A 26911-nucleotide genomic window follows, 5' to 3' on the forward strand; every position below is an offset into this window, starting at 1 on the left:
GTTTAGAGAAATGTGATGATGCTGAAGACAAGAGAATTAAGAAGAATGTAATAACAAAATCCTTCCAGAAAGGCTGGGCAAATTTGATTGACTCTCTTCTTTGCAGGGCCTGGAGCTTCAAACAAGCCATTAGATAAAATTAATGATTTGGTGATTTTATGATTAAAGAGTAGGGATTAGCATGTTATATTTTACTGTTTTGAAGCAGATTCAAATAATTGCTTTGAATATTGATTTTTCCCACTCTTTTATCCATTTTCTTTTCCACTCTATCTGATAAAAACAAATATGAGGAATATAATTATTGTGACCTTTTCCATTGTCATTATTTTTTCCTTATTTAACTTACACTAAAAGGCTTCATAAATAAAAATGAAACACCCATGAACGATGAAAGAAAAAAAAGCTGTTCAGAACTGGCTGTTATTTCACAGAGCATAGTAAAATGCAAACTTATCATGTCCATTTACTGATGCCTTGCACTCAGTGATTTGTCTGGAAGCAGATTTGGATGGTAAAGAGGATAAAAGGGATGATCTCATTGCTGTCTGTAACTACCTGAAAGGAAGCTGTAGCCAGGTGGAGGTTGGTCTCTGCTCCCAGACAACCAGCAACAGAACAAGGGGACACAGTCTCAAGTTGTGTTGGCGAAGGTATAGACTGGATGTTAGGAGGAAGTTTTTGCCAGAGAGAGTGATTGGCATAGGAATGGGCTGCCCAGGGAGGTGGTGGAGTTGCTATCCCTGGAGGAGTTCAAGAAAAGCCTGACTAAGGCACTTAGTGCCATGGTTTAGTTGATTGGCCAGGGCTGGGTGCTAGGTTGGCCTGGATGATCTTGGAGGTCTTCTCCAACCTGGTTGATTCTATGATTCTAAGTTACATTATTTAAGAAACAAGTCAAATGCAAGATGTTGTCACTAATGTGAAGTAACTCAGCAATGAACAATGTAAAAAAAAAAAAAAAGGAACAAAGAAAATCAGTGCATTTTATTGCTAATGGGATTAACAGTAAGGGAAAACTAGCCATGCAGAGGCTAAGATAAACATCAGAACAATGTTTCAGCTACAGGTCAATTAGTGCATTGAAGCTATTTTCATTTAACATAATGGTAGAGTTTTACTTTTATTATATACATCAGGTTGCTTTTCCAGCTTTTTAAATAGCCATCAGCTAGCAAACACTTTCATTTTAGAACTTCAGAAATATATAATGAAATGGGAGACTATTTTGGGTGACAAGTACTTTCTGAGAGCAAGCAGCCAATACTGGTGTCACTTCTCTCTGTTGTGTACTTCATTTCTTTCAGCAAAGGCCCAGACTCTTCCTGTTTAGAACTTTCCATTTGGTGACAGGGAGTAGAACTTAGCTGATCGTGAATTCCAAGACTATGAATGAAATTGTGTCTAAGTGAGAGCCTGCTCTGTCTGCTTTATTAACTTGTGTGAAAGTAAAATGGGATTAGAATTTGAACTGAAAATTTATTTGATTATTCTTGAGTTTATTTATCTGTCTGTATTTCCATACAGATGTGAAGGTCCAGTGAATCTCACCTTAGAAGTAGCAGTTATTTGCTTTCATACTTGCCCTTTGCCTGAATAAGTAACTACATATCAGTGAGCTCAACTAAGCTCATATTCTCCTGCTCAACTCTAGCATGTGCACATGCTAAATTTGTTGGATAGTTCCATTGACTGCTTGTATGCATAAGTAGTTTCAGAACTGTTTGTAAGTCATTTGAAACAATTGCCTGTGGGTCATCTACATTAAGTACAACAGCAAGAAACAGAAAAAAAACATCCTGCACAATCTTCTCTGTTTTGGGAGGGGGAAAAGGAGTAATCAAAAATTGACATCCTAAAGTTGATAATGGACTTGCAAGTTTAATATCCTTGGCTTAATTAGAATGAAACAGTAAAAAGTTGAAGTCTATATGTCTGGAGAACTTCTGACGTTCTGAACAGATGTAGGAACTATAAATTTGAGGACCTTATTTTCTGTCTAGGCACTTTTAATAAAGTGTAAAACTGAGGTATACATAAGTAAACCAAATGTTCCCTGTTTGCTGTCCTTCTCTGTTGCATTGCTTTCTCTCATATTATGATCTTTTTGGGTTACAAATCTTTGGGGTGTGGAAGGGCATCTTATTTTCCCTTGTTTACTGCATGGGTTTGTGGAATCTATCTAGAAGACTTTCTTGAGTACCTGTTGGAGGAGAGAGTATACTGGATAAATTGATTGTTTGTCATTTGTAGTGCAGGAAGTTTTGTATTCTTTTTGTTTGTGTTTTTTTTTCCCCTTTCCTTTAAATTAAGACATTCTGTTGACACTGGATATACATGACTTATTATACCCTGTAGTCTAACATTCATGCTAATACTGAAGGATTTCTTATTGTAGATTACCCAAGATGTGAACAATTATCATGTGCCAATGGAGCATGTTTTAATGCAAGCCAGCGCTGTGATGGTAAAGTTGATTGCAGAGATTCTTCCGATGAAGCTAATTGCAGTAAGTACAACACATAAACAAATCTGCTTTGTAGACCCTCTTTTGAAGTTAAAGCTTCTAGGTTTTTGACATATTTTCTGTATGTCTTTCTCTGCTAAAATCTTTTTCAGCACATGGATGTACCAGTACACAATTTCAATGTGCTAATGGAGAATGCATTCCCCGAGCATTTATCTGTGACCACGATGACGATTGTGGAGATAGGAGTGATGAAAACTCTTGCAGTATGTTGGCTTTGTTTGTTTTGTTTGTTTACTGTTGTATTGCATACACACACACACACACAACTTTCTAACTGTTTTACTAAGAACAGGTTCAAGCAGATAGCAGCTAATATAGATTGATTAGCTATGCATCCATCAATGCATAGCTACATCATGCCTTGATTTTTTTTTGCGTGTGTCCATGTTTGTTTGGCTCATTTCTGCATTTTTATTTTCCAATAGCTTGAATAGATCTAACAAAATTATTTACAGTGACTAGAATATACAACTTTACAGGTAGATAACTGTACAAGTAGTTGTTGTTCCTTTCCTCATTTAAGCATGACCCAAAAGCAGTTTGTTCACTCTGAAATCTTAGTTAGATACAGCATGCCTTTTTTTGTGTGTCCATGTTGGTTTGGCTCTTCTCTGCATTTTTCTTTTCTAATAGCTTGAATAAATCTAACAGAATTATTCCCAGTGACTAGAATAGACAACTTTACAGGTAGATAACTGTACAAATAGTTGTTGTTCTTTGGATGTTCATGTAAGGATCATTTCTGGAGTTTTCTTACTCATTCTTTTCTTTATGATCAAGGATTTATCACTTATGAGAAATACATATTAAAAAAGGTTTCCTGTTGATTATGGAACTTAATTTTATATTCTGCATTGCAAGAAGGCCACATGTTGCCATTTGTTGCTCTATCCTACTAAACCACACACCCACCTGATTCCACCCCCGATCCTGAATATTTCTCTTTGGTAATGCCTTTCCATTGAAGGACCCACAAATGTTTCAGAACTCTCATCAGGGAATACATGCAACCATGGAGGACTTTGCCTTAAATGTTCATGGCAGAGTTGCATACAAGGCACAAAAATAATTTACCTCCCGTTATGTTGACTATTGTCTCCTTGTCATGTACACCTTCAGAAAACTTATTAATAAGGTGCTATGCATCTAGTTGGACAATTGATTGAGAAATGTAGCCCTCTTTTACATTTCTGTAAAGAACTAGAGGCTTCTAAAATAAATTCCATGCCTAGCACTGGAACAAACCAGCAGTGTTTACAATATATGTACTCAGCACTGGTCAGGCCACGCTCTGAGTACTGTGTCCAGTTCTGAGCTCCTCCATTCAAGAGAGATGTTGAGATAGTAGAACATGTCCAGAGAAGGGCGACAAACCTGGTGAGAGGCTTGGAACACAAACCCTCTGAGGAGAGGCTGAGGGAGCTGGGGGTGTTTAGCCTGGGGAAGAGGAGGCTCAGGGGTGATCTCATTGCTATCTACAACTACCTGAAGGGAGACTGTATCCAGGTGGGGGTTGGTCTCTTCTGCCAGCCAACCAGCAACAGAACAAGGGGACACAGTCTCAAGTTGTGCTGCGGGTAAGTATAGGCTGGATGTTAGGAGGAAGTTCTTCCCTGAGAGAGTGATTTGCCATTGGAATGGGCTGCTCAGGGAGGTGGTGGAGTTGCCATCCCTGGAAGTGTTGAAGAAAAGCCTGGATGAGGCACTTAGTGCCATGGTCTAGTTGATTGGCTAGGGATGAGTGCTAGGTTGGAGTGTCTGATCTTGGAGGTCTCTTCCAACCTGGTTGATTCTATGATTCTATATGGAAGTGGGTCAGATTTACAGGGGAGCTTATTAAGTGACTATTCATCAATGACATAATGTTATTATTTCTAACCTTTTAATCATTTAGAGTAGTTTAATTTTCTTGTGTTCCTATCCTTAGCGTATGCAACCTGCAGAGGCAACTTCTTCACTTGTCCAAGTGGCCGCTGCATTCATCAGAGCTGGATATGTGATGGAGATGATGACTGTGAAGATAACGAAGATGAAAGAGGATGTGGTATATATTAATGCTAGCTTCTATTGATGACATTTTCAGGGGAAGACCTCATTAAGCTACTTTTATGAAATCATGACCTATCAAGATACTCTGAATCCATTTTAATTCTGTGACAATCTTAGAATTCCATCTTCACCTGTTTCTGTTATTTTTACACAGCATTTTCTATTGTTGGGTGTGTGAGAGTGTTATTGCTGTAATACTGAGCATGATGGAAACTAAGTTTAGCAAAGAGCTAAACTTTTCTTAGTATCTTCTTTTTACTTTTTTGGAAGTCTCTTTTTCTGTGGAGATTTTTCAGGGTGCCTGTTATGAGGCTTCAAGCAGTTAAAATCACTTGGTTGAAAATGAAAATAACTCAGTTACAGCTGAGATTTGTCATGAGAGAAGCAGAACAATTAATGAATGAAAATGGCCTTCACTATGATGAGCCTTATTCTCTTCAGCATCTTTTGAAACCTTTTCTGGTTCACTGATTAGTTAAATGGTTTTACTGTTTCTAATAACACAGAAAACGGAAAGGATTCATGTGTCTGCACAAGTGTTGTTTTCATTGTACTTTGAAGGTAAAACATGACAAGGATTGTGCCCAGTTTTGGGTCATTCAGTTCAAGGACAGGGAATTTCTTGAAAGAATCCAGTGCAGAGCCATGAAGATGTTTAAGGGAATGGAACATCTCCCTTATGAGGAAACCTTATTAATGTTCATAAGCTCTGTGGTAAAGGGTTGGACTTGATGATCTGTGAGGTCTCTTCCAACCCTGATGATACTGTGATAAATATGTAAAGTGCAAGTGTCAGGAGGACAGAGACAGGCTTTTTTCAGTGATGTCCAAAGACAGGACAAGAGGCAATGGGTGCAGGAAGGAGCAGCAGAGGTCCCAAATAACAGAAGGAAAGAGTTTTCGGCAGTGAGAGTGACAGAACATTGGAGATGAGAGAGGTTGTGGAGTAGCCTTACTGGAGATATTCAGAATCTATCTGGATGTGTTCTTGTGTGACCTGCTCTAGGAGATTCTGCTCTTACAGGGGGTTTGGACTCAATGACCTTTTGAGGTCCCTTCCAACCCCTAACATTGTGTGATTCTGTTAAGTATAGATGATATTTCTTCTATTGTCTTTTGTAGCTTTGTATAAGAACCAGAAAACTGAGTAACAAAGAATAGAGATGCTTTGGGAAGCTGTTGGGGAACAAATTCTAAGTGTTACATAGAACATACTCAATTGTTCTTGTTTTTCTTTTCCATAGAAAGTGGTCGTGATGAATGCTACCCAGGAGAGTGGGCCTGCCCTGGGTCAGGGCATTGCATTCCAATTGGGAAAGTCTGTGATGGAGCTGCAGACTGCCCTGCAGGAGAAGATGAAACTAACGTCACTGCGGGCAGACATTGCAGTATGTATCAGAATCAAAAGCATGTACAGAACAGCAGAAAGAGCATGGATGGCTCCTGTTGATTTCACTCATGTGAACATTGATTACCTCTGAGATCAGGATATTTTATGTTTTTAATTTCTAGGAAGAGAAAATTTTCTATTAACAAAATCATGCCTTGTAGAGCAGAAAGACGGAGAAAAAAAAAACCAAAAGCAAAACACCAAACAACAAGAAAATGAACGAAACCCCCCCAGCAACAAACAAACAAAAATCCAACCCAAACCCCAGAAAGTAATCCTTATTGTGAAATAGTGCCCCTTGTTTTGCTGAGTGGTTTGGTAGTAACATCACATATGGGCTGCAATTCAGGGCATTTAGTAGAATAAATTGAAGAAAAGGAAGTTGGAAAGGAAAAAGAAAGTGGAAGTCAGAAGGTGCTTTACAATTACATGTTGATCATCTGTCACTGAATTGTCTGTTAGGTAGTAGTACAAGGAAAAGGAAAATTGGTAAAGGGAAAAAGAAAGCAGAAAAGGGTAAAAATGAGTTTCTCCCTGGACTTCAGGAATGCCTTTGACACTGTCTGCCACAACAAGCTCCTGGCAAAGCTGGCAGCTCATGGATTGGACAGATTCACTCTGATATGGGTCAAGAACTGGCTGGAGGGCTGTGCCCAGAGAGTGGTGGTGAATGGTGCCACATCCAGTTGGCAGCTGTCACTAGTGGTGTCCCCCAGGGATCAGTGCTGAACCTGATCCTGTTCAATATCTTTACTGATGATCTGGATCAGGAGATTGAGTCCAGCATCAGTAAGTTTTCAGAGGACACCAAGCTAGGAGCAGGTGTGGATCTGTTGGAGGGTAGGAGAGCCCTGCAAAGGGACCTGGACAGGCAGGTGGTGGGCAGAGGCCAATGGGACGAGATTTAACAAGGCCAAATGCAGGGTTCTAAACTTTGGCCACAACAATCCCAAGCAGTTTTACAGGTTGGGGACAGAATGGCTGGAGAGCAGCCAGGAGGAAAGGGACCTGGGGGCACTGGTAGACAGTAGGTGAACATGAGCCAGCAATGTGCCCAGGTGGCCAGGAGAGCCAATAGCATCTTGGCCTGAATCAGGAACAGTGTGGTCAGTAGGAAAAGAGAGGTTATTGTTCCCCTGTACTCAGCACTGGACAGGCCACACCTTGAGTCCTGTGTCCAGTTCTGGGCTCCTCAATTCAAGAGACATGTTGAGATACTGAACATGTCCAGAGAAAGGGTGTTGAAGCTGGTGAGAGGCCTGTGAGGAGAGGCTGAGGGAGCTGAGATTGTTTGGCCTGGAGAAGTGTAGGCTCAGGGGTGATCTCATTGCTATCAGCAACTGCCTGAAAAGAGGCTGTATCCAGGTGGGGGTTGGTCTCTTCTCCCAGGTAACCATCAACAGAACAAGGGGACACAGTCTCAAATTGTGGTGGGGGAAGTATAGGCTGGATGTTAGGAGGAAATTTTTTGCAGAGAGAGTGATTGGCATTGGAATGGGCTGCCCAGGTTGGTGGTGGAGTTGCCATCCCTGGAAGTGTTGAAGAAAAGCCTGGATGAGGCACTTGTAGACATCCTAGAAAAGAGTATAGCTTTGTAACTATTAGTAGGGCAAAAAGCTGTTCTTCTGATAGTGTGTGTAATCATATTTCTGAACTATTTTGTTGTCTTTAGACATATCACACTGTGCTGCTCTGAGTTGCCAGTATCGCTGTCATTCTTCCCCATCCGGAGGGATGTGTTATTGCCCTGCAGGATACACAATAAGCAGCAATGACAGTCGCACCTGTATTGGTAAGTGAAGTAGTCTGGTTGCAGATACCTAGTACCTTCTCACAGCTCACTGGGAAAAGTTTGGTTTCTAGGAAGGTGAGTACGTTTCAAATGGGTGGACGTATAGAATCATAGAATCAACCAGGTTGGAAGAGACCTCAAAGATGATCCAGTCCAACCTATCCCCCAGCCCTATCCAGTCAACTAGGCCATGGCACTAAGTGCCTCATCGAGTATTGGCAAACAGAAAATCTCAAGAGTCAGCAAAAGAGAGAAAAAAAATCTAAGTAGTACAATAGAACATGGCAACACAGAAACAACCCAGAGATATATCATAAAGCTCTCTTTCACTAAGACCATTAAAGACAGCGAGGGCAAGATTATGTTCAAAAGAAGGGTGAGTGTTGGGATGAAGGATCCAGCCTCTTCTCAGTGATGTACAATGATGGGACAAGAGGCAATGAGTGCAAGCTGGAGTAACATAAGGAAAAATTTCATTGTGAGAGTGTCAAAACACTGCAACAGGCTGCCCAGACGGGTTGTGGAGCCTCCTTCACAATGACTGGATGCATTTCTCTGTGCTCTGGCAGGGGGATTGGGCTAGATGGTCTTTCAAGGTCCCTTCCAACCCCTAACATTCTGTGAAATGATTTATCTCAGTAACTGAAAACAGAATAGCTTCAGAACATGGAGTTTGGCACTGCCTGTTAAACTAGGTAAATAGCTGTTACAGGTTTTCAGCTCAATCCGAAGTGTTTGTGCTATTAAGAAGTATTCCAGGTGCCCAATCTCTAATAGATTTATGTGTTTTCGAGATCTTCTGTGTGGCTTAGAGCTCTGAGCTGCAGTAACAACACAAATCCGTGCTCTTCTTGTGCTGGGGGCTACAGATCTGGACTCCAGGTGGGGTATCAGCAGAGCAGAGTAGAGGGGCAGAATCACCTCCCTTCACCTGCTGGCCATGCATCATTTGATGCAGCCCAGGATATGGTTGGCTTTTTGTGCTGCCAGTGCACATTACACCCTCCAGTCCTTGTATGCAGGGCTGCTGTCAGCACATTTGTCAACCAGCCTGTATTTGTGCTTGGGATTGCCCCGGCCCAGGTGCAGGACCTTGCACTTTGTGTTGTTGAACTTCATGAAACTGAACGAAATGAAGCTATATTGTTAGCAAAGTGTATTATTCTTTGAAACTATAATCTTTTGCATTTGTCTTCTCTTCATTTGCTTCTGGTTCACTGTATACTGAAAGCTTTTAACATATATGGAAGCTGGAAAGCTACTGAGAGCTTTTTTTTTCAGTTCCAAAATGTACTGTCTAGGAAATGTTTCACTTTGGCTTATATGTTAATCAAAGTTTAAAACCAGAAGTTCCAGAAGGAAGGCTATTTGAGATATGATTTTGTCCCTTTTTTTTTGATTTAACAATAGAAATGCAAATTTATTTGATTTATATATTTGATATCTTTGATTTAACAATAGAAATGCAATGTAAGGTACTGATTCTAATCAGGGTTTTCAAGTGAAGGAGGTCAGACTTTTAATGTCAAAATGGTGTGTTAAATGGTGTCAGAAATCTCCTTGTCTTTGAATAACCACAGACAGGAGGAAACACCAGTGTTCAGAACTCAATTACTTACTTTTTAAAAAGAAAATCATAATTAAAACCAAAATCCTGGCTATTTAAATATTTCACACTTTTAGAAGTGAAAAAAATGTGCAACAGCTCTGGAAAATTGCTTATAGAGCACATCTGTTAGAACTTGCTTGGTCACCCTAGCTCCAGACTCTACCTGTATGGTATTTTTCATGTCAAAGTGAACTTTTTTGTACTTCTTACTGGCTGGTTCTGGTGCACAGCCAGATTGTAACTGGAATTCAGACATCTGTTGGCATGGTGTCAAGTCTGAGCTAACAAACAGTGCCTTTTAGCAGACTTACTAATTCGAGCTCTGCACAAACATAAAGGAAGAAGTATCCTTCAGAGAAATAGATGTGTGCAAAGTGTGAGCTTCTGTTGCAGGCAGACAGATTCTATATTCTGAAAAGCAGACAGTGGTACCCCTTTCAATGAGTTTTCTTTTTCCCCAAAAAGATGTGAGGTTTTTTTTTTTTTGGAGGGTTGTGCTAGTTTGAGCCTAGCTAGAAGAAGAATTAGATTACAGGCTGTGAAAAGGAAACAATGGTGATGTCTACTTCACTCATAGGCTTGCTGAGATGTATAAGAACAAGAACAAAAACATAGATAAGGCAAGGCAGATGCTCTCTGGGCTTTGTGGGCTGAACTTCTCTCTCTGTGTAACCTAACCTGCCATCTGTGTGACTAATTCACCTGCTTCTTAATCTTGTCCCCACCCAACGACCCTCCAGGTTACTTTGAGCATAAGTCACAGTCTCGGGTAAGCTAGAGGTGGAAGGAAGGTGGAAGGGGTGGTTGGGAGCCCCTCCTGGGGACTCAGGTTTTTGGGAGGGCTGTTGTGTTTCTGTATTACTTTTTAGCTTGTGTATTTCTGTATGTAGCTGTATATATTGTAAATACCTGCTTGTATGTTGTGCTAAGCTGTAAATATAAAGCTTCATTCAATTTTCAGAGCCACTGAGTCTGGTCTGGGTGATTTTCCAAAGTGTGTGTGGGCAGGTAACACCCAAACCATCACAAGGGTGGGGAGGGAGTGGTCTCCTAGCAGCAAACATCAGTTGTTTTATTGTCCAGAAATAGAAAACGGAAAGATTTATGGGAAAACCTGCAAAAGCTCTTTTCCCATGCCAGTTTTGCAAACAAAGAACAAATTAGCAGCTTCCCAAATACAATTGCATCCATTTTATACAAAGCACTGTGTATAAATATGCCTTTTTCACCTGACAGATTTTGATGACTGCAAAATCTGGGGTATCTGTGACCAACTGTGTGAAGATCGTGTGGGACATCACCAGTGCCACTGTGTGGAAGGTTACTTCCTAGAGCATCATCGGCATTGTCGGGCCAACACTTCAGGTTAGTGTGCAGCAGTGCAAGTTTCTTGCTGTTCTTCAACTAATAGCTAGAGCTAGATAAAATGGGGCACTTTGAATGGCCATGCTACTCAGTTGTGTTTGATTTTAACTTAACTTTGGCCTTAAGGACTTAAGGTCAGGACAGCATTCAGAACATCAGCAAATACCAAGAGACTGCTGGCACCTGTATGCTGGTGGAGCTGACTCATCAGGGCTGCTTCTCCTCAAAACAGTATCTCCTAGGCTCCACTGCTTTCTCAGCATTCCTGACTTCTGCAGAGTTGGGAGGTCATTGCTAGAATCCTCCTTAATAGACAGTCTGTCTCCTATGTGAGGCAGTTTCCTGACCTGCTGTGGAAGGCAGTTTCCTGACCACACTCTGTGGAAAACCACTTTTTCTAGGACTTTGCTTTGCTAGAAAATGATTTTGTTGAATGGTGACCTCAAATACTTGCCTCTGAGAGAAACCACGCTCCCAGCTTCTAGTGTCCCAGAATCTGTACTCTGCAAGAATGCTTACTTCACCCAGAATGTGTTTCCCCATCAACAGCAGGCAGCTGCTCCTGGTTGTTCACCTTCTGCTCCACTCTGAAAGTGGACTCTGGGAGTCCCTTCTTTGGAGGATGTAATAGCCTAACAGGCTTTTGTGTGAGGCAGTTATCCCTGCACCGTGATGAGATGGGATTCCCTGCTTGGTATAGCTGATAAGCAGTCTTGTTTCTTAGAAGAGCATGAGCAGCCCCGTTCCCTTGCACTCCCTTTATTCTTCAGCCATGTCTGCAGAGCAGTTGTCTCTCAGTTTTCTAAGTATGTATCTTTTACAAGGAGATTTCCATTCAAATTGCTGTGACTTTTGGATCAGTGAGTTGTTTGAAAAGTGTTGATTTTGTGTCTCAATGGGGAGGATTTCATACATGCTCTAAATCAGTTTTTCTATATTATGTTTTTTGCTTTACCTATGAAATTAATAGGATTTGGGGCTTAAATATGTTCTTGTCAGTCTTAAGCCTTTCAACAGTGAAACAGCTTTCTTTCAGAGACTTACTGGAATCTCTTTTCTATTACATGACACTGCAAAGATTTCCTGATGAGATGAGGGAAGGAAGAAGATATAAAGTATAGAGCACTATGTGTAAAAGAAAAGGAACGTGGCCCACCTGGCAGGCAATATAAACTTAAGAAGGGTTATACTTTGATTAGAGGAGCTAAAGCATGAAACCAGATTAGGAGTGGTCTTTTGGAGTTTAGATGCATAGGAGTTTGGCAAAAGTTTTGCCTGGTAGGGCTTTAAAAACACATTTTTGCCAGGTTTGCCCCAGGTCTAGAAAGCCAAAGGCAAATCAAAGCGAGTTAGTTCTCACTCAGAACGTTTATACAGTTTGTAGTCTGAGCATCTATTTAAACCCTTGTGTCCAGTGTGTATGTACTGCAATGGCCATTTGCATAATACCTTGCCTGCAGAGCAGTCTTAGATTTATCACCCCTGCTTTCAGCTGGAGTTGCAGCCATTATTTTTTCCAACGGCCGTGATTTACTGATGGGAGATCTTCATGGAAGAAGCTTTCGCACTTTGGTGCAGTCGCAGAATCGTGGCGTTGCAGTTGGAGTGGACTTTCACTTCTACCTACGCAGAGTCTTTTGGACTGATACAGTACAAGATAAGGTGAGTAGAAATTTTGAGAAGAGTATATTTTTGTGTATGTGGAAGTAGAGACCTGCCAGATTCAGAATGTGTTGATAGGCCTTCATTTTTGAGAGCAGAAGCTGGCTCTATTTTTGTTTTCTAACAAAAAAGCTCCTTGAAATATTTTGTGTTAATGACTGCATTTTTCAAGCTATACTATTACATGTGACATATTGAACAAAGAATCCTATTATATGGCAACATCTTGAGCAACTTTAATTTTACTTGAGATGGAGTCCAAAAATCTAATTAAGAGAAATAATAGACATTCTTTCAAAACCATTTTTTTTTGGGGGTGGGTAATTTTTTGAAACACGATCATTTAAAATGTAAAAGCTGTGTGCTTTCCAAGATGATAAAAATCACATTTCTTCATATATTTCAAATGGCACTGTAATTGAGCTTGGATAACAAATATTGACAGTATTTCGTGTAATGAGCCAATATTTTGTTACTCTTTTTTTGTTGTTGTTGAGGAAATAGTTTAGCTTCGAGGTACAGTAAACTGGAGCAATTTTAAAACACAGTCTGGAGACCCTTGTGAAAATTTCACTTTGCCATTGTTTGTTTTCTATATGTGTAGCTTATCAAAACAAAAAAAAAGGGGTTGCATGCCCGATTTTTGACTTGTTGACAGTTTTGGCATTTTTATTTTAACTGTAGAGCTTTCCACTATTGCAGTTGCATTGACAGTCATATCTGAACTTCTGTGAGACAGAGAGAACAGTGTGCTGCTTGATAATCTCATGACCATAAGGTCTTCCATTGACAAGGTTTCCAAAGAACAGAATAGACAGTTGAATGGTTTCCTTGATTGTTATTACCTAGATGTGGAGAATATTTAAAACAATCTAACTATTTCACATTTTCTTTTTCTTGCATATATTTACTTCTGGTAATCTGTATTTTCATTTAAGCATTTTGGGGCTGTTCAGTCTGGAGAAGAGGAGGCTCCGAGGTGGCTTTCCCGTATCTGAAGGGGGCCTACATAAAAGCTGGGGAAGGACTTCTCAGGGTATCAGGGAGTGACAGGACCAGGGGAATGGGGCGAAGCTGGAGGTGGGGAGGTTTAGACTGCATGTGAGGAAGAAGTTTTTCAGCATGAGACTGGTGAGAGCCTGGAATGGGTTGCCCAGGGAGGTGGTTGAGGCTCTGTCCCTGGGGGTGTTTAAGGCCAGGGTGGATGAGGCTCTGGCCAGCCTGCTCTAGGGTAGGGTGTCCCTGCCCATGGCAGGGCAGTTGGAACTAGATGATCTTTGTGGTCCCTTCCAACCCTGACTGATTCTATGATTTTATATACCAAATCTCATGACACTTTTCCAAAGAGGGGATAATGATCGCTGTATAGCTAAAATTACTGTATATGTACTATTTGCTTCATGTAGTTGTGAGCTTTCTTGTAAGATAACTCAATTCAAGAGAGGTGTTGAGATACTGAAATGTGTCCACAGAAGGGTGATGAAGATGGTGAGAGGCCTGGAACACAGCCCTGTGAGGAGAGGCTGAGGGAACTGGGGATTAGCCTGGAGTAGTGGAGGATGATCTTGTTGCTGTCTACAACTACCTGAAGGGAGGCTGTAGCCAGGTGGGGGTTGGTCTCTTCTGCCAGGCAACCAGCAACAGAACAAGTGGACACAGTCTCAAGTTGTGCCAGGACAGGTCTAGGCTGGATGTTAGGAAGAAGTTCTTTCCAGAGAGAGTGATTGGCATTGGAATGGGCTGCCCAAGGAGGTGGTGGAGTTGCTGTCCCTGGAAGTGTTCAAGAAAAGCCTGGCTGAGGCACTTATTGCCATGGGCTGGTTGACTGGCTAGAGCTGGGTGCTAGGTTGGACTGGATGATCTTGGAGGTCTCTTCCAACCTGGTTGATTCTACGATAACAACACAACTTATTCTTGAGCACAATCTTGTTAAAATTAGCTTTAAATAAAGGAGAATTCCTTAAAGGAGCTTTCTCCTTCCTGTCAGGGCAGCTCACTTTCCCTTTCTTCAATTTGCCCATAGTCATTGGTGCAGTGAGAGCTCCGCCCTTTTTTTCTGGGCACTGATGAGAGCTTTGCTAGTGCAAGTTTGTTTTCAGTTAATGAAAACACTGAATTTTGCAGCATCCTGGAAAATGGACATTTTCTAGCTCCTGTTTTTTTTTAAATACAGTAGTTTGTCATGTTTGCTAAAGCAGAAGGCTGTTTTAGTCTGCTACCATGTCCTTTTAGCAGAAATGCTAGTTGAAGACAAGCTTCATATTGTTTTCTAAATTATTGGAACCCCCTAAGCTAAGGAATAGCTAAGGATAAGTTGCTTGTATCTAGTGGCCAGTTGTACATCTATGTTCTATGTGGTGATACAGGGCAAGAGCCATGTGTTTTGTTTAGCAAAACATCATGTGGGACACTGACATTATTTGTATCCTTTTCAGGTTTTTTCTATTAATATTGATGGCTCTGATTTCCAAGAAGTTTTAAATGTTTCAGTTGACACACCTGAAAATCTAGCAGTGGACTGGGTTAACAATAAACTGTACGTGGTGGAGACCAGTGTGAACAGAATAGATATGGTTAACTTGGATGGAACAAACCGTGTGACTCTTATTGCTGAAAATCTTGGAAATCCTAGAGGAATAGCTCTGGATCCAACTGTTGGGTAAGTTGTGCATGTCAGGTAATGTCAGAAATTCCTTTATTCCCAACCTCATTGTAAAGAACTTGTTCCTAATATCCAATCTAAAACTGCTCTTCTCAAGCTTGAACTCATTGCCCCTCCTCCTGTCACTGCAGGTCTTTGTAAACAGCTTCTCTCCATCCCTCCTGTAGACCCTCTTTGGGTACTGGCAGGCTGCTATTAGGTCCCCTCCAGAGCCTTCTCCTCTCCAGGCTGAACACTCCCAGGTCCCTCAGCCTGTCCTCAGAGCAAAGGTGCTCCAATCCTCTGATCATTTTCATGGCTGTCCTCTGGACCTGCTCCATCATGTCCATACCCTTCTTATAACGAGGGCTCCAGAACTGGATGCAGTACTCCAGGTGAGGTCTCACCAGAGCAGAGTAAAGTGACAGAATCCCATCTCTGAATGGGGAATAAAGGAATAAATAAAAGAGGAGGACTTAGAAGTGGTGAGGGTGATCATTTTGAAATCAGATTAAAAAGATTTCAAACATGTATGTCTTTCCAATGAATGCTACACCTTAAGTTGTTATGGGGCAGCTGTGCACTGCTTTTATTCCCAATATGTGAAATCTGGTTTATGGCTTGTGTGTGCATTGAACAGCTCTGAAAACAGAGGAGCTGTGGAGCTGCCTTACAGAAGTCTAGAAGTTATCCTGACAGATTTCTGTCATGATACTATCCACAGACCTCCTACTATCTGAAGTGGTGGAGTGAAGCCAGGGAAGCTCATTTCTTTCAGCCCACTAAGTTTCAAAAACATATGAGCCGTGAAAACTTGGATCCTCAGAGACTGGGAAGGGGAATTTCATGCAACTTGTGGTGGTGGATGCTGCTGTCATGATGCATCTATTCATCATTGGTTTATTTTGGGCAGTACACTTAAGTCTGTAGTTTACTAAGGAAGCTCAGTATTTCTGAGGCCTTTTTGGTGAAAGCATATTTCTTTTCAGATTATTCCTATAAAAGAAAATACAAATTACTTCTTAGGCAGGAGGTATAAAATGTGTTTTCATGCTATGATCTCTGGCCAGAAAGGGTGATGGTTTTAAATTCCGTGTAAAATGTCAGGGGCTTGTAAAATCTGAAGTAAACATGGGACTTCTTTGTTGTGTTTGTGTGTTTTCCTTTATAGTTATTTGTTTTTCTCAGACTGGGATAGTCTATCTGGTGATCCTAAAGTGGAAAGGGCCTTCATGGATGGCACAAACCGTCAGGATTTGATAAAAACAAAATTAGGCTGGCCTGCTGGAATAACTCTGGATATTGTATCAAAGAGGCTTTACTGGGTTGACAGCCGGTTTGATTACATTGAGACTGTAACTTATGATGGGCTTCAAAGGTAAGAGAGAGATTGTTCCTTGGAGGTTACAGATACACTGATTACTTTGTATCTAGTTCAAAGAAAGATTTATCTGACAGCATGAGATAACATAACAATATAATGAATGTGATGCACCTTGATATCTATGGTGGCGTGCTACTTCTGGACAATCCTTAATTCCTTCAGCATTCTTTGCTCTTTTTCAACCTTCCATACCTGTTGCACTCCTTTTATAGTGTGATTTTTACAGTCCACTTTACAGTATAGATTTTTATGGCACTTACATTTTATTACTTTTGGATTATATCTATATGGCCTTCCATCATAACTTCTTTGCTTCCTTTTCATTAATGAGTTTATTTGAAACATGCCACATCAAAGCATCACTTTGTGTAAGGAGTCTTAAATGCTCCTATGTTTTATTAATCTCTGCTGCCAGACATTAAGTCATCACTGTTTTGATGCTGGGGAAGCTGTATCAGAGAAAGCAAGCAAGAAGTCCTTGAGTTTTTATAGGGTTTATAGTACAGTGTTTAGAAGGCCACTTAACCTCTGCATCTCTGATTAGTCTCCGTTACTCAAGCAGAAGAAAAATAGAAGTCCCCTTCAGCATACCTTCTACATATTGACTTGAAAAACAGTCCTCTGCTCAGTTGACAGATTTATTGCTCAATATATTTTTTCACTTACAAAACTGTAAAAATAATCTTGTTATCTTTGATTCTTTAGCAAGGTTTAGGAAGACAAGAATTTTTCAGTAAAATCTCTGGATTTTCATAATAAAAAAAACTTGCCACCCACAGCAAGACCAAAGTCTTAGAGATGTTGTGCAAGTGAGCAAGAGGAAAGGGCAGTCTGCAAAGAATGTTAAAACACCTCTTACAGTCCACTTGTGTTACATATTGCATGCCTACAGAGTGAATGTAAAGCACCTGGGGAAATTGTTAGACCAGAGCTGTAGAATTTGTCTGAGTTTGTAGACCTTCCTTCTTGAATTCATGTATCCCTGTGTAATTGTATGTAAAGATCTCAGTCTCTTCACATTTATCTAGGACAATACTGTCACAATATCCTGCACAGAACAGGTGCAGCTTATTAGCATTTGGCTGTCTTTGGTTTTGCTTGGGTGATTAGTACAAGCCAAATAAAGGCAATTTGGTTTGTGGGGTTTTTTTTTTTTGATTGGTTGGGTTTGGTTGGTTTTTTGTTTGGTTGTGGTTTGTTTTGGTTTGTGTTTTGGTGTTTTTTTCCCCCTCACTGCATACATAGGGTTTTCATTTTAGCCATCAGCTGTTGCAGCCATAAATTTTTTGCTTTCAAGTTTTCTTGAATCTTTCAAATTGCTTCTAGCGTCTCTGATTTCCTCTGGCCTCTTTCTCCAAGTAATTAGGAGTCTTCTAGTACATTTTTGAGTTGTTGTTGTCTTTGCTCACTGTGTTTTTTGTGGAAACTGCTAACACTTTGGAGTGCTCCACTTTCACTGCTCTGACTTCTATGTTTATGTACCCTGTACATTTAGCTTCATCTCTTCAGTTCATATGATCTTTTTTACTCCTACTTTGATAGCTTCTATGTAGAAGCAAAAGGCAGGGATTGAATTCATAATCCTCTATCCTCTTTTCATAAAGTTGTTTAAGCAAAAGGCAGGGAATGAATTCATAATCCTCTACCCTCTGTTCATAAAGTTATTTTCTAAATATTGAATAAATAATTTTAAACCCATCTTTATGACAGGAGAACAATAGCTCATGGAGGGTCACTGATTCCTCATCCGTATGGAATCACTTTATTTGAGCACAATGTTTATTTCACTGATTGGACCAAAATGGCAGTGGTGAAAGCTAACAAGTTTTCAGAATCTAACCCTCAAGTGATCTACCAATCTTCACTGAGACCTTACGGAGTGACAGTTTACCATGCTGCCAGGCAGCCATATGGTAAGATAGTAAGTAGATTACTAAGGTGGGTTTAGGAACCATCATACCAAATGTTGTTAAAAAATATGAGACTGTTATTTTTCTATAAATACTAATAATTATGATACATACGCTGTAAAACTGGCCTGGATTTTAGAATCTTATAATCAGTCAGGGTTGGAAGGGACCACAAGGATCAGCTAGTTCCAACCCCCCTGCCATGGACAGGGACACCCCACCCTAGAGCAAACTGGCCACAGCCTCATCCAGCCTGGCCTTAAACACTTTCAGGGATGGGGCCTCAACCACCTCCCTGGGCAGCCCATTCCAGGCTCTCACCATTCTCATGCCGAAGAACTTCCTCCTCATGTCCAGTCTGAATCTACCCACCTCTTGCTTTGCTCCATTCCCCCTGGTCCCCCTGATAGCCTAAAAAATCCCTCCCCAGCTTTTTTGTAGGCCCCCTGCAGATACTGGAAGGCCACAAGAAGGTCACCTCTTCTCCAGACTGAACAGCCCTAACTCTTTCAGTCTGTCCTCACAGGAGAGGTGCTGCAGCCCTCTGATCATCCTCATAGCCCTTTTCTGGACACGCTCCATCGCATCCACATCCTTCTTGTAATGGGGGCTCCAGAACTGGATGCAGTACTCCCGGTGGGGTCTCATCATAGCAGAGCAGAGGGGGAGAATCACCTCCCTCGACCTGCTGGCCACATTCCTCCTAGTGCAGCCCAGGATCTGGTTGGCTTTCTAGGCTGCAGGTGTACACTGTCTGCTCACATTAAGCTTTTCATCCACCAGCACCCCCAAGTCCCTCTCCTCAGGGCTGCCCTCCAGCCAGTCACTGCCCAGCCTGGATTTGTGCTTAGGATGGCCTCGACCCAGATGCAGGACCTTGCACTTGGTCTTGTTGAATGTCATGGTTTTGGCTTGTGCCAACCTCTCCAGGTCCCTCTGGATGGCATCCCTTCCCTCCAGCATGTCTGTTGCATCACACAGCTTGGTGTCAGCAAACTTGCTGAGAGTGCACTCAATGCCTCTGCCCATGGCACCGACAAAGAACAAGCCTGGTCCCAGGACTGATCCCTGAGGGTCTCTGCTTGTCACTGGCCTCTGCTTGGACATGGAGCCATTGACAGCCACTATTTGGGTGTGGCCATCAAGCCAGTTCTTTATCCATCTAGTGGTCCACCTATCAAACTCATCATATATTGGTTTCATCCAGGTCCTATATCTAATGAGCTGACAAACGTGACATTAGTGATTGGAGGTGCTTGTTAAATGTATTGATATTTGGAAGAGTCAAACTTGTGCTTATGAGCAGTATTGGTGTTTGGAATCTCTTTTCCTCAATACTGAAATGAAGTTGCATTTGAAAAAGGCTACCAGTGGGAATGAATTCTGTGAGATATAGTTCTGAAGTAGACCTGTATGCAGAAAACTATATCCTAGAATATGGCCACAGAGCTATTTAGTTTTGTACAGAGATATTTAACACACAGTGCTGAGGCCATATTCTGGACTATAGTTAAGTGCAAGTTAGCTTTGATGTGATTTTAGTGTGTTCCAGGGTAGAACAAGTGGTTTGTAATTTCTGAGTGAAGCAATTCCCTCATAGTCCATATGATTTATTGTCAACGTTGAAAAAAAAAGCCTCCTGACAAATCAGGGTAATGATGTTGTTAGGTTAATAGATGAAATTGTAATCCTATTTATATTGCTTTCTAGTAAGAAATCCTTGTGGAAATAACAACGGGGGATGTGAACAGATCTGTGTTCTCAGCCACAAAACAGATAACGATGGACTGGGTTATCGCTGTAGATGTGTACTGGGCTTTGATCTACATGTAGATGGACGGCATTGTGTTGGTATGAAAATGCATTACAGTTGTTGGAAACTGCACTGTTTTATGAGCTCTGTAATTATTCTAGAATACCCTTCCTCTTCTCAAGGGCTTTGTATGTTAAATATGCCAAGTAATTAGTGTTTTTTTTCAGCACAACTTTTGTTGTCAGCTTTAAATGTAATAATTTCTGCTGATTAAATTGATTTCAGGTCACAGCGACTTACATTTGCCACCTTTTATGAACGTTTTAATGGAGTTAGGTATGGAATATCACAGAATCACACAGCATAGTCTAAGTTGGAAGGGACCCCAAAGATCACGTAGTTCCAACCCCCCACCATAGACAGTGATACTTCCCACTAGAACAAATCACTTAAGGCCTCATCTAACCTAGCCTTGAGCACCTCCAGGGAGGGAGCATCCACAATCTCCCTGGGCAACCCATTTCAGTGTTTCACCACCCTCACTGTAAAGAGATTCTTCCCATGTGTAGACAGCTTCGTGGTTAAGCTCTTAATTCTTAAGTCAAGTACAGATGCTTGCTAGCATGCATGTTTTGCATTATTTTGAACACAAAAACTTGCTTTCCAGTGTGGTGATGTGCACATTGCATTTGTTTTCTCCCTTTGAACATGTTTGCAAGAAAAAAAGAGGTTTAGTTTTGGAGCTGTGGATGTCCATCATCAATCTTCTGCTTTGTGTTTGAATGCAGAATTGGCACAGATGGGAGGTTTACAATGTGTATCTATTGGCAAATTAAGACAGATCTGTTGCCTGTAACTTTACTATTTGACCAAGCATTTATCTGGCAACCTTAGGTATGGTCTAGTTATATGGTGGCTCTAAAGAGCCAGAGTTCATCTTTATTTTATAAAGAGGTGAGGACAGAAGATGTTTCTCACTTCTGTTTTCTGTAAAGGTGTACTAGGACCACAATAACAATGCAAGAGGAATCTTTGACCATATAACTTAATGTTCTGAGTTGAGTTTTGTGGCATTGTTGTGGTTTTTTGATTATTTGGGGATTTTTTTGTTACTTTTCCAGGCTGTTAGTGTTGCCAGTTGAGAATAAAGTTTTACAATTAGCTAATGCTCAATTATCTCACCTGGTAAATATCTGAGGACTGTGTCTAATCTTTTCTTTTGCAGCTGTGCAGCAGTTCTTGCTGTTTTCATCCCAGCTGGCAGTACGGGGGATCCCATTCAATCTCTCCACCCAGGAAGATGTGATCATACCTGTAACAGGGAGCCCTTCATATTTTGTTGGAATTGACTTCTATGCTCAGGAAGACACCATTTTTTTTTCAGACACAAGTAGAGACATGATCTATAAGCAGAAAACCAATGGTTCAGGTAAGAATCATTCATAGAAACTGTAGCATAATTGTGGTAAGGAAATTAGAATGTATATTTCCAGAAAGAAGTGGTAATAAAGAAGTCACATTGTGAGATATACAGATAAATCTCAGTTTCACCTGGGTAATTTGGGTAATGCTTGTTCAAAATGTTTGTTCAACTCACATTAAGTGCATTGAACTCTCCTGTTCTTTGATAAATGTGCTATATTGTTTTTGGGTAGAGAACTACTTAATACCACTTCTCGCAACCAATATTCCTCATCACCAGTCTATTTAATGCCTTCCAGTAGTATGAAATTGAGCTTTGCTTTTTAATTGCCCTGTCTGGAGAGCAGGATGTGTGTATATAATCTTGCAATACAGAAAAACAACGTTATGGGTGTGAAGTTTTGGAATTCCTATTTGTGATAGTGAAGAATATTTCTCTCTAGTTTGTAGTAGTGATGAAATATATATATATATATATATATACACACACATATATATGTGTCTATATAAAATAAGTGTGTGTATATATATACACACACATATATATATATGCATGTGTGTCTAAGTATATATGTAAGTCTTCTGAGCTCTCTTGCTGCCTTGCATGGATTGCAGCTGACTATTATGCAAAAAGTAGGTAAGGTCTGTCTCTTGAACAGGATGTCCTTATTGCACTGACCTTAATGACCTCCAGTTGTAAAACTTCTCAGTGTGAACTTAGTGACAGATTTTTCTCTTGTCTTTGGCTATTCTTTATTTCTCCTCTTTTGGTTTTGTGCTCCTGAACATACACCTTCTTTGCATGCAGCCAAGAACACCCCCCCACCCACTTAGTTATTAGATTTTGTATAAAGTATCACAAAGGCAGTATTTTTACCAAGGAAACCACTATTTCTGTGAACACAATACTGTATTCATGATATTTTGCCTGTTTCTAAACATTTGGAATCATTACATGTGATACAAATTCTAGGAAGAGAAATCCTGACAGCCAATAGAGTGGAAAGCGTTGAAGATTTGGCCTTTGACTGGATCTCAAAGAATCTCTACTGGACAGACCCTCGATACAGGAGCATTAGTGTGATGAGACTGGCAGATAAATCTCGGAGAGCTATTGTTCAGAATTTAAACAATCCTCGATCAATAGTGGTTCATCCTGTTGTTGGGTAAGTCTAGCTTTGATTCTCACTTCAGACGACACAAACAAATTCATGGTTTAAGCGGGATTGTTGAGATTAGACTGACATCTCGTTCTGCCTTTCTGTTTGGATTTGTCTTCTTTTTCAAAATGCCATCTCTTGTCAGTTCTCTTGTCTTGGTTTTGTTTGTTTTATTCTAGCTTAGAAATCTAGCACTCAGAGGAAAGGGCAAGGTGATACAGATTTCACATGAAAGAAACACTCGAAAGAATTCTCTTTAAAAGCACCAGTTGTTTTTCTTCTTTTACTGCTGTGTTGATAAGCAGGCAAAGGAACTTTGGTTTGTTTGTGTCGGTCAGATTAGAAAGCTGTTTTTCATAGCTGAAAGATAAAGTTTTCTCAATGATTCTGAATACATTTTCCCTTCTCAGAAATCCAGCCTTGGCTTCTTTATTTTTTCTATCTGAATTTCTTAATTTGAAACATAATAGGTACTACTGTCTTTGCTTGATACAGACCTTACAGTGTGTGATTTTATTGTACGAAGAAATGAAGCCCTGCTTTTCTTTGATGGAAATGCTTAACTTCAAACGTGATACTCTGTGTTGTTTGGCCATGCCAAAACAATGTTTCTCTTACAAAATAGTTCAGCTTTCTATTGCCATACTACTGGACTTCTTAATTCTCAGATACTGACTTCTCATGTTCATTCTCATGACAACATTCTCATGTATTTTGGAAGTAATCTCATAAAAAATAACGTTGAACTTGGATCCTTGGGTTTCCCAACCTTTATTATTTGCTATTTTGTAAAGTTATTTAATAATAGCTTCATTTTTTTTTACCATAGGCATAAATAAAAAAGATCAGGAGAAAATTCTGTGTAATACTTGTGCTTAGTATTACCTGGAAGATGCATTTTTTAAATTTGGTTCTTCCTCCCTGTCAATACTTAAATGAAATCCTTAACAATTTTAACAAAGTCGCTTTACGACTACTTGGAGCAAAGTGCTTCCAAAGAAGCTTGTTATACACAGGATAAATAGTAATTAAGGAAGGGGATAAGTCAACTTAAAATGGTATGTTTTTAAAGTACATGAAAAAGTACTGAAATGTGTCCAGAGAAGGGCAACAAAGCTGGTGAGAGGCTTGGAACAGAGCCCTGTGAGGAGAGGCTGAGGGAGCTGGGGGTGTGCAGCCTGGAGAAGAGGAGGCTCAGGGGTGTCCTCATTGCTGCCTACAACTACTTCAAGGGAGGTTGTAGCTAGGTGAGGTTGGTCTCTTCTCCCAGGCACCCAGCAACAGAAGAAAGCAACACAGTCTCAAGTTGTGGCTTGGGAGGTATAGACTGGATGTTAGGAGGAAGTTGTTGGCAGAGAGAGTGATTGGCATTGGAATGGGCTGTCCACAGAGGTGGTGGGGTTTCTGTCCCTGGAGGTGTTCAAGAAAAGCCTGGCTGGGGCACTTAGTGCCATGGTCTGGTTGATTGGCTAGGGCTGGGTGCTAGGTTGGACTGGCTGCTCTTGGAGGTCTCTTCCAACCTGGTTGATTCTATGATTCTGTAAGATGTCATACAAAGAGGAATGTTAATTCTGTTCAGACGTTTGCTCTCTTTCATTACATCATTGAGTTTGTGCATCTTCTGACATATGTCCTTTCAGATATATGTTCTGGACAGATTGGTTTCGTCCTGCAAAAATCATGAGGGCTTGGAGTGATGGATCCCATGCCTTGCCAATTGTGAATACAACACTAGGCTGGCCTAACGGCCTAGCCATTGACTGGAGGTAAGGAAAACACGCAAGACAGAGAAGCTTTTTGAGCAAGCCACGAGGATGATCAGAAGGCTTGGAGCACCCCTTCTATGAGGACAGACTGAAAGAGTTGGGGCTGTTCAGTCTGGAGAAAAGGAGACTCTGAGGTGACCTTCTTGTGGCCTTCCAGTATCTGAAGGGGGAGCTACAAAAAAACTGGGGTTGGGACTTTTTTAGACTATCAGGTAGTGCCAGGACTAGGGGGAATGGAGCAAAGCTGGAGTTGGGGAGATACAGACTGGATGTGAGGAGGAAGTTGTTAAGCATGAGGAGCGTGAGAGCCTGGAATGGGTTGCCCAGGTAGGTGGTTGAGGCCCCATCCATGGAGGTGTTTAAGGCCAGGCTGGATGGGGTTCTGGGCAGCCTGATCTGGCAGCCCATGGCAGGGGTGCTGGAACTAGATGATCCTTGTGGTCCATTCCAACCCTGACTGGTTCTGTGAAGTTTAAGCTGTCAGGGACTAAAAATAAAGAAACGGTGTCAGGCTGCACACTCTGCAATGTTCATATTGAAGACCCTTGTGTATGTAATTCAAAGAAACATTTTCCTTATTTCTAGTTCTCTAAGGCTGTATTGGGTGGATGCCTTTTTTGACAAAATTGAGCATAGTACCTTTGATGGACTGGACAGACGGACTCTTGAACGCATTACTCAGATGACTCACCCATTTGGCCTTACTATTTTTGGAGGTAAGCCTGCCCTTCAAAAATATTATCCATTGTTATATTTGTTTGTTTGGTGATCTGTAAATCCGAGATAAAATAACATGGCCTTTGTAATAACTGCTTTTTCCTATTAAAAAAGCAATGTTGAAAATGTCTATTAAATGCAATTTAATTCTTTTTGTTACTTTTTAGAACTCTTTTATGTACATATGTGTTTAAATTAGTTGAGGTAGATCAGAAGACTTTTAGTGCAGCAAGGCAGGTACACTAGGCCCAAGGTGGGCTACTCCTGATGGCCAGACACGGTAAATCAATTAGGGATGATCACCAATTTTAGGATTTTATTAACTATATGTAGAATTTATCACTGGATTTGCATTGATTGTTTAGCCTGGAGAAGAGGAGGCTCAGGGGTGACTTCATTGCTGTCTACAACTAATTGAAGAGAGGCTGTAGCCAGGTGGGGATTGGTCTCTTCTGCCAGGCAACCAGCAACAGAACAAGGGGACACAGTCTCAAGTTGTGGTGGGGGAGGTCTAGGCTGGATGTTAGGAGGAAGTTCTTCCCAAAGAGAGAGTGATTGGCATTGGAATGGGCTGCCCAGGGAGGTGGTGGAGTCACCGTCCCTGGGAGTGTTCAAGAAAAGCCTGGATGAGGCACTTAGTGCCATGGTCTAGTTGACTGGCTAAGGCTGGGTGCTAGGTTGGACTGGATAATCTTGGAGGTCTCTTCCAACCTGGTTGATTCTATGATTCTATGTCAACATCTGTACTCTTTTATTTTGTCTAAAATATCTTAAAAAATAATTTTCTGGGAAGCTGTTTTAATGAATGACTTTTAAAATTGCCTTGTAAGTCTGAAGGACTTATGTCTCTTACTTGGAAGCCTGAAGGACTTTGGCTGTATTAGTGATAAAAGTCTTTTTGTCTTTTTCAGAAGGCAGATACAAGAAATTATTTAACTTACATGAAAAAAAAATGGAGTTTTTTTTTTTTCTCATGATACTTGATCTTTTATGTCTTATTGCTCTGTTATTATTACCTGTCAAATGTCTTTCCAAACAGGTTATGCCTATTTCACTGATTGGAGACTTGGTGCAATAGTTCGTGTGAGGAAGTCTGATGGAGGAGAAATGACTATCATTAGGAGAGGCATTAGTAACATTATGCACGTTAAAGCATACGATGCTCATTCCCAAATAGGTGAGCTCTTCTCTCATACTGAGATAGGAGATAAAAGACAAAACATCAGGTTTAGAAATGGCCTGAATCACAACTGACCTGCAGGGGAGGTAGCACAGGCACTTGTGATCACATGTTGTGTTGGTTTGTGACTGCATGTACTTTTCCTCCAACACTTCCGTTGCTACATTTAATAACCTTGTAAAACGAAATTACAATTCTGTTGTGTTTTGTGTAATTGTATCACTAATTACAACCTTGAGTTTCTCTTTTTCTGGTTGAAGTTTTAGTTAAATGGACTTATTTATTTTGAGGAATTGCATACATGTAAAGTACTATTCTTAAAGTAGTCACTGTGCAGAACTCTCTTTTCACTGCTGAATTCTATGCAGTTCTGTGATCTAACTATAATATGAAATTGTTGGTTTAATTTAGTAGAACATTCAATGTATTTATCAAATATATGATTAAACTGCATGCTCACCACCTATTTGGGGTCCAAAGATTGGACTAGATCTCCCACCCTTGCTCAGACAATAGTTCTCATTTGTTGTAGTATACTTTTTTCCAGACAGTTGCTGAAAATTGCAAGAAAAGTAGATAAC

General features: G+C 40.7%; 1 protein-coding gene across 1 annotated transcript in view; it reads left to right on the forward strand.

Moving 5' to 3' along the window:
• LRP2 (LDL receptor related protein 2) overlaps positions 1–26911 on the forward strand; it is a 140800-nt gene that overhangs the window by 26609 nt on the left and 87280 nt on the right. The window contains exons 5-20 of the mRNA XM_064166097.1: positions 2399–2509; positions 2620–2733; positions 4458–4574; positions 5824–5967; positions 7642–7761; positions 10607–10735; positions 12228–12397; positions 14833–15056; positions 16210–16416; positions 18133–18335; positions 20043–20183; positions 21311–21514; positions 22481–22673; positions 24308–24433; positions 25019–25149; positions 26190–26327. Of these exons, the coding sequence (XP_064022167.1) occupies positions 2399–2509; positions 2620–2733; positions 4458–4574; positions 5824–5967; positions 7642–7761; positions 10607–10735; positions 12228–12397; positions 14833–15056; positions 16210–16416; positions 18133–18335; positions 20043–20183; positions 21311–21514; positions 22481–22673; positions 24308–24433; positions 25019–25149; positions 26190–26327 (2472 nt within the window). The remainder of the gene's footprint in view (positions 1–2398; positions 2510–2619; positions 2734–4457; positions 4575–5823; positions 5968–7641; positions 7762–10606; positions 10736–12227; positions 12398–14832; positions 15057–16209; positions 16417–18132; positions 18336–20042; positions 20184–21310; positions 21515–22480; positions 22674–24307; positions 24434–25018; positions 25150–26189; positions 26328–26911) is intronic.

The sequence above is a fragment of the Pogoniulus pusillus genome, chromosome 2, assembly GCF_015220805.1.
Source record: "Pogoniulus pusillus isolate bPogPus1 chromosome 2, bPogPus1.pri, whole genome shotgun sequence".
NCBI lineage: Eukaryota > Metazoa > Chordata > Aves > Piciformes > Lybiidae > Pogoniulus > Pogoniulus pusillus.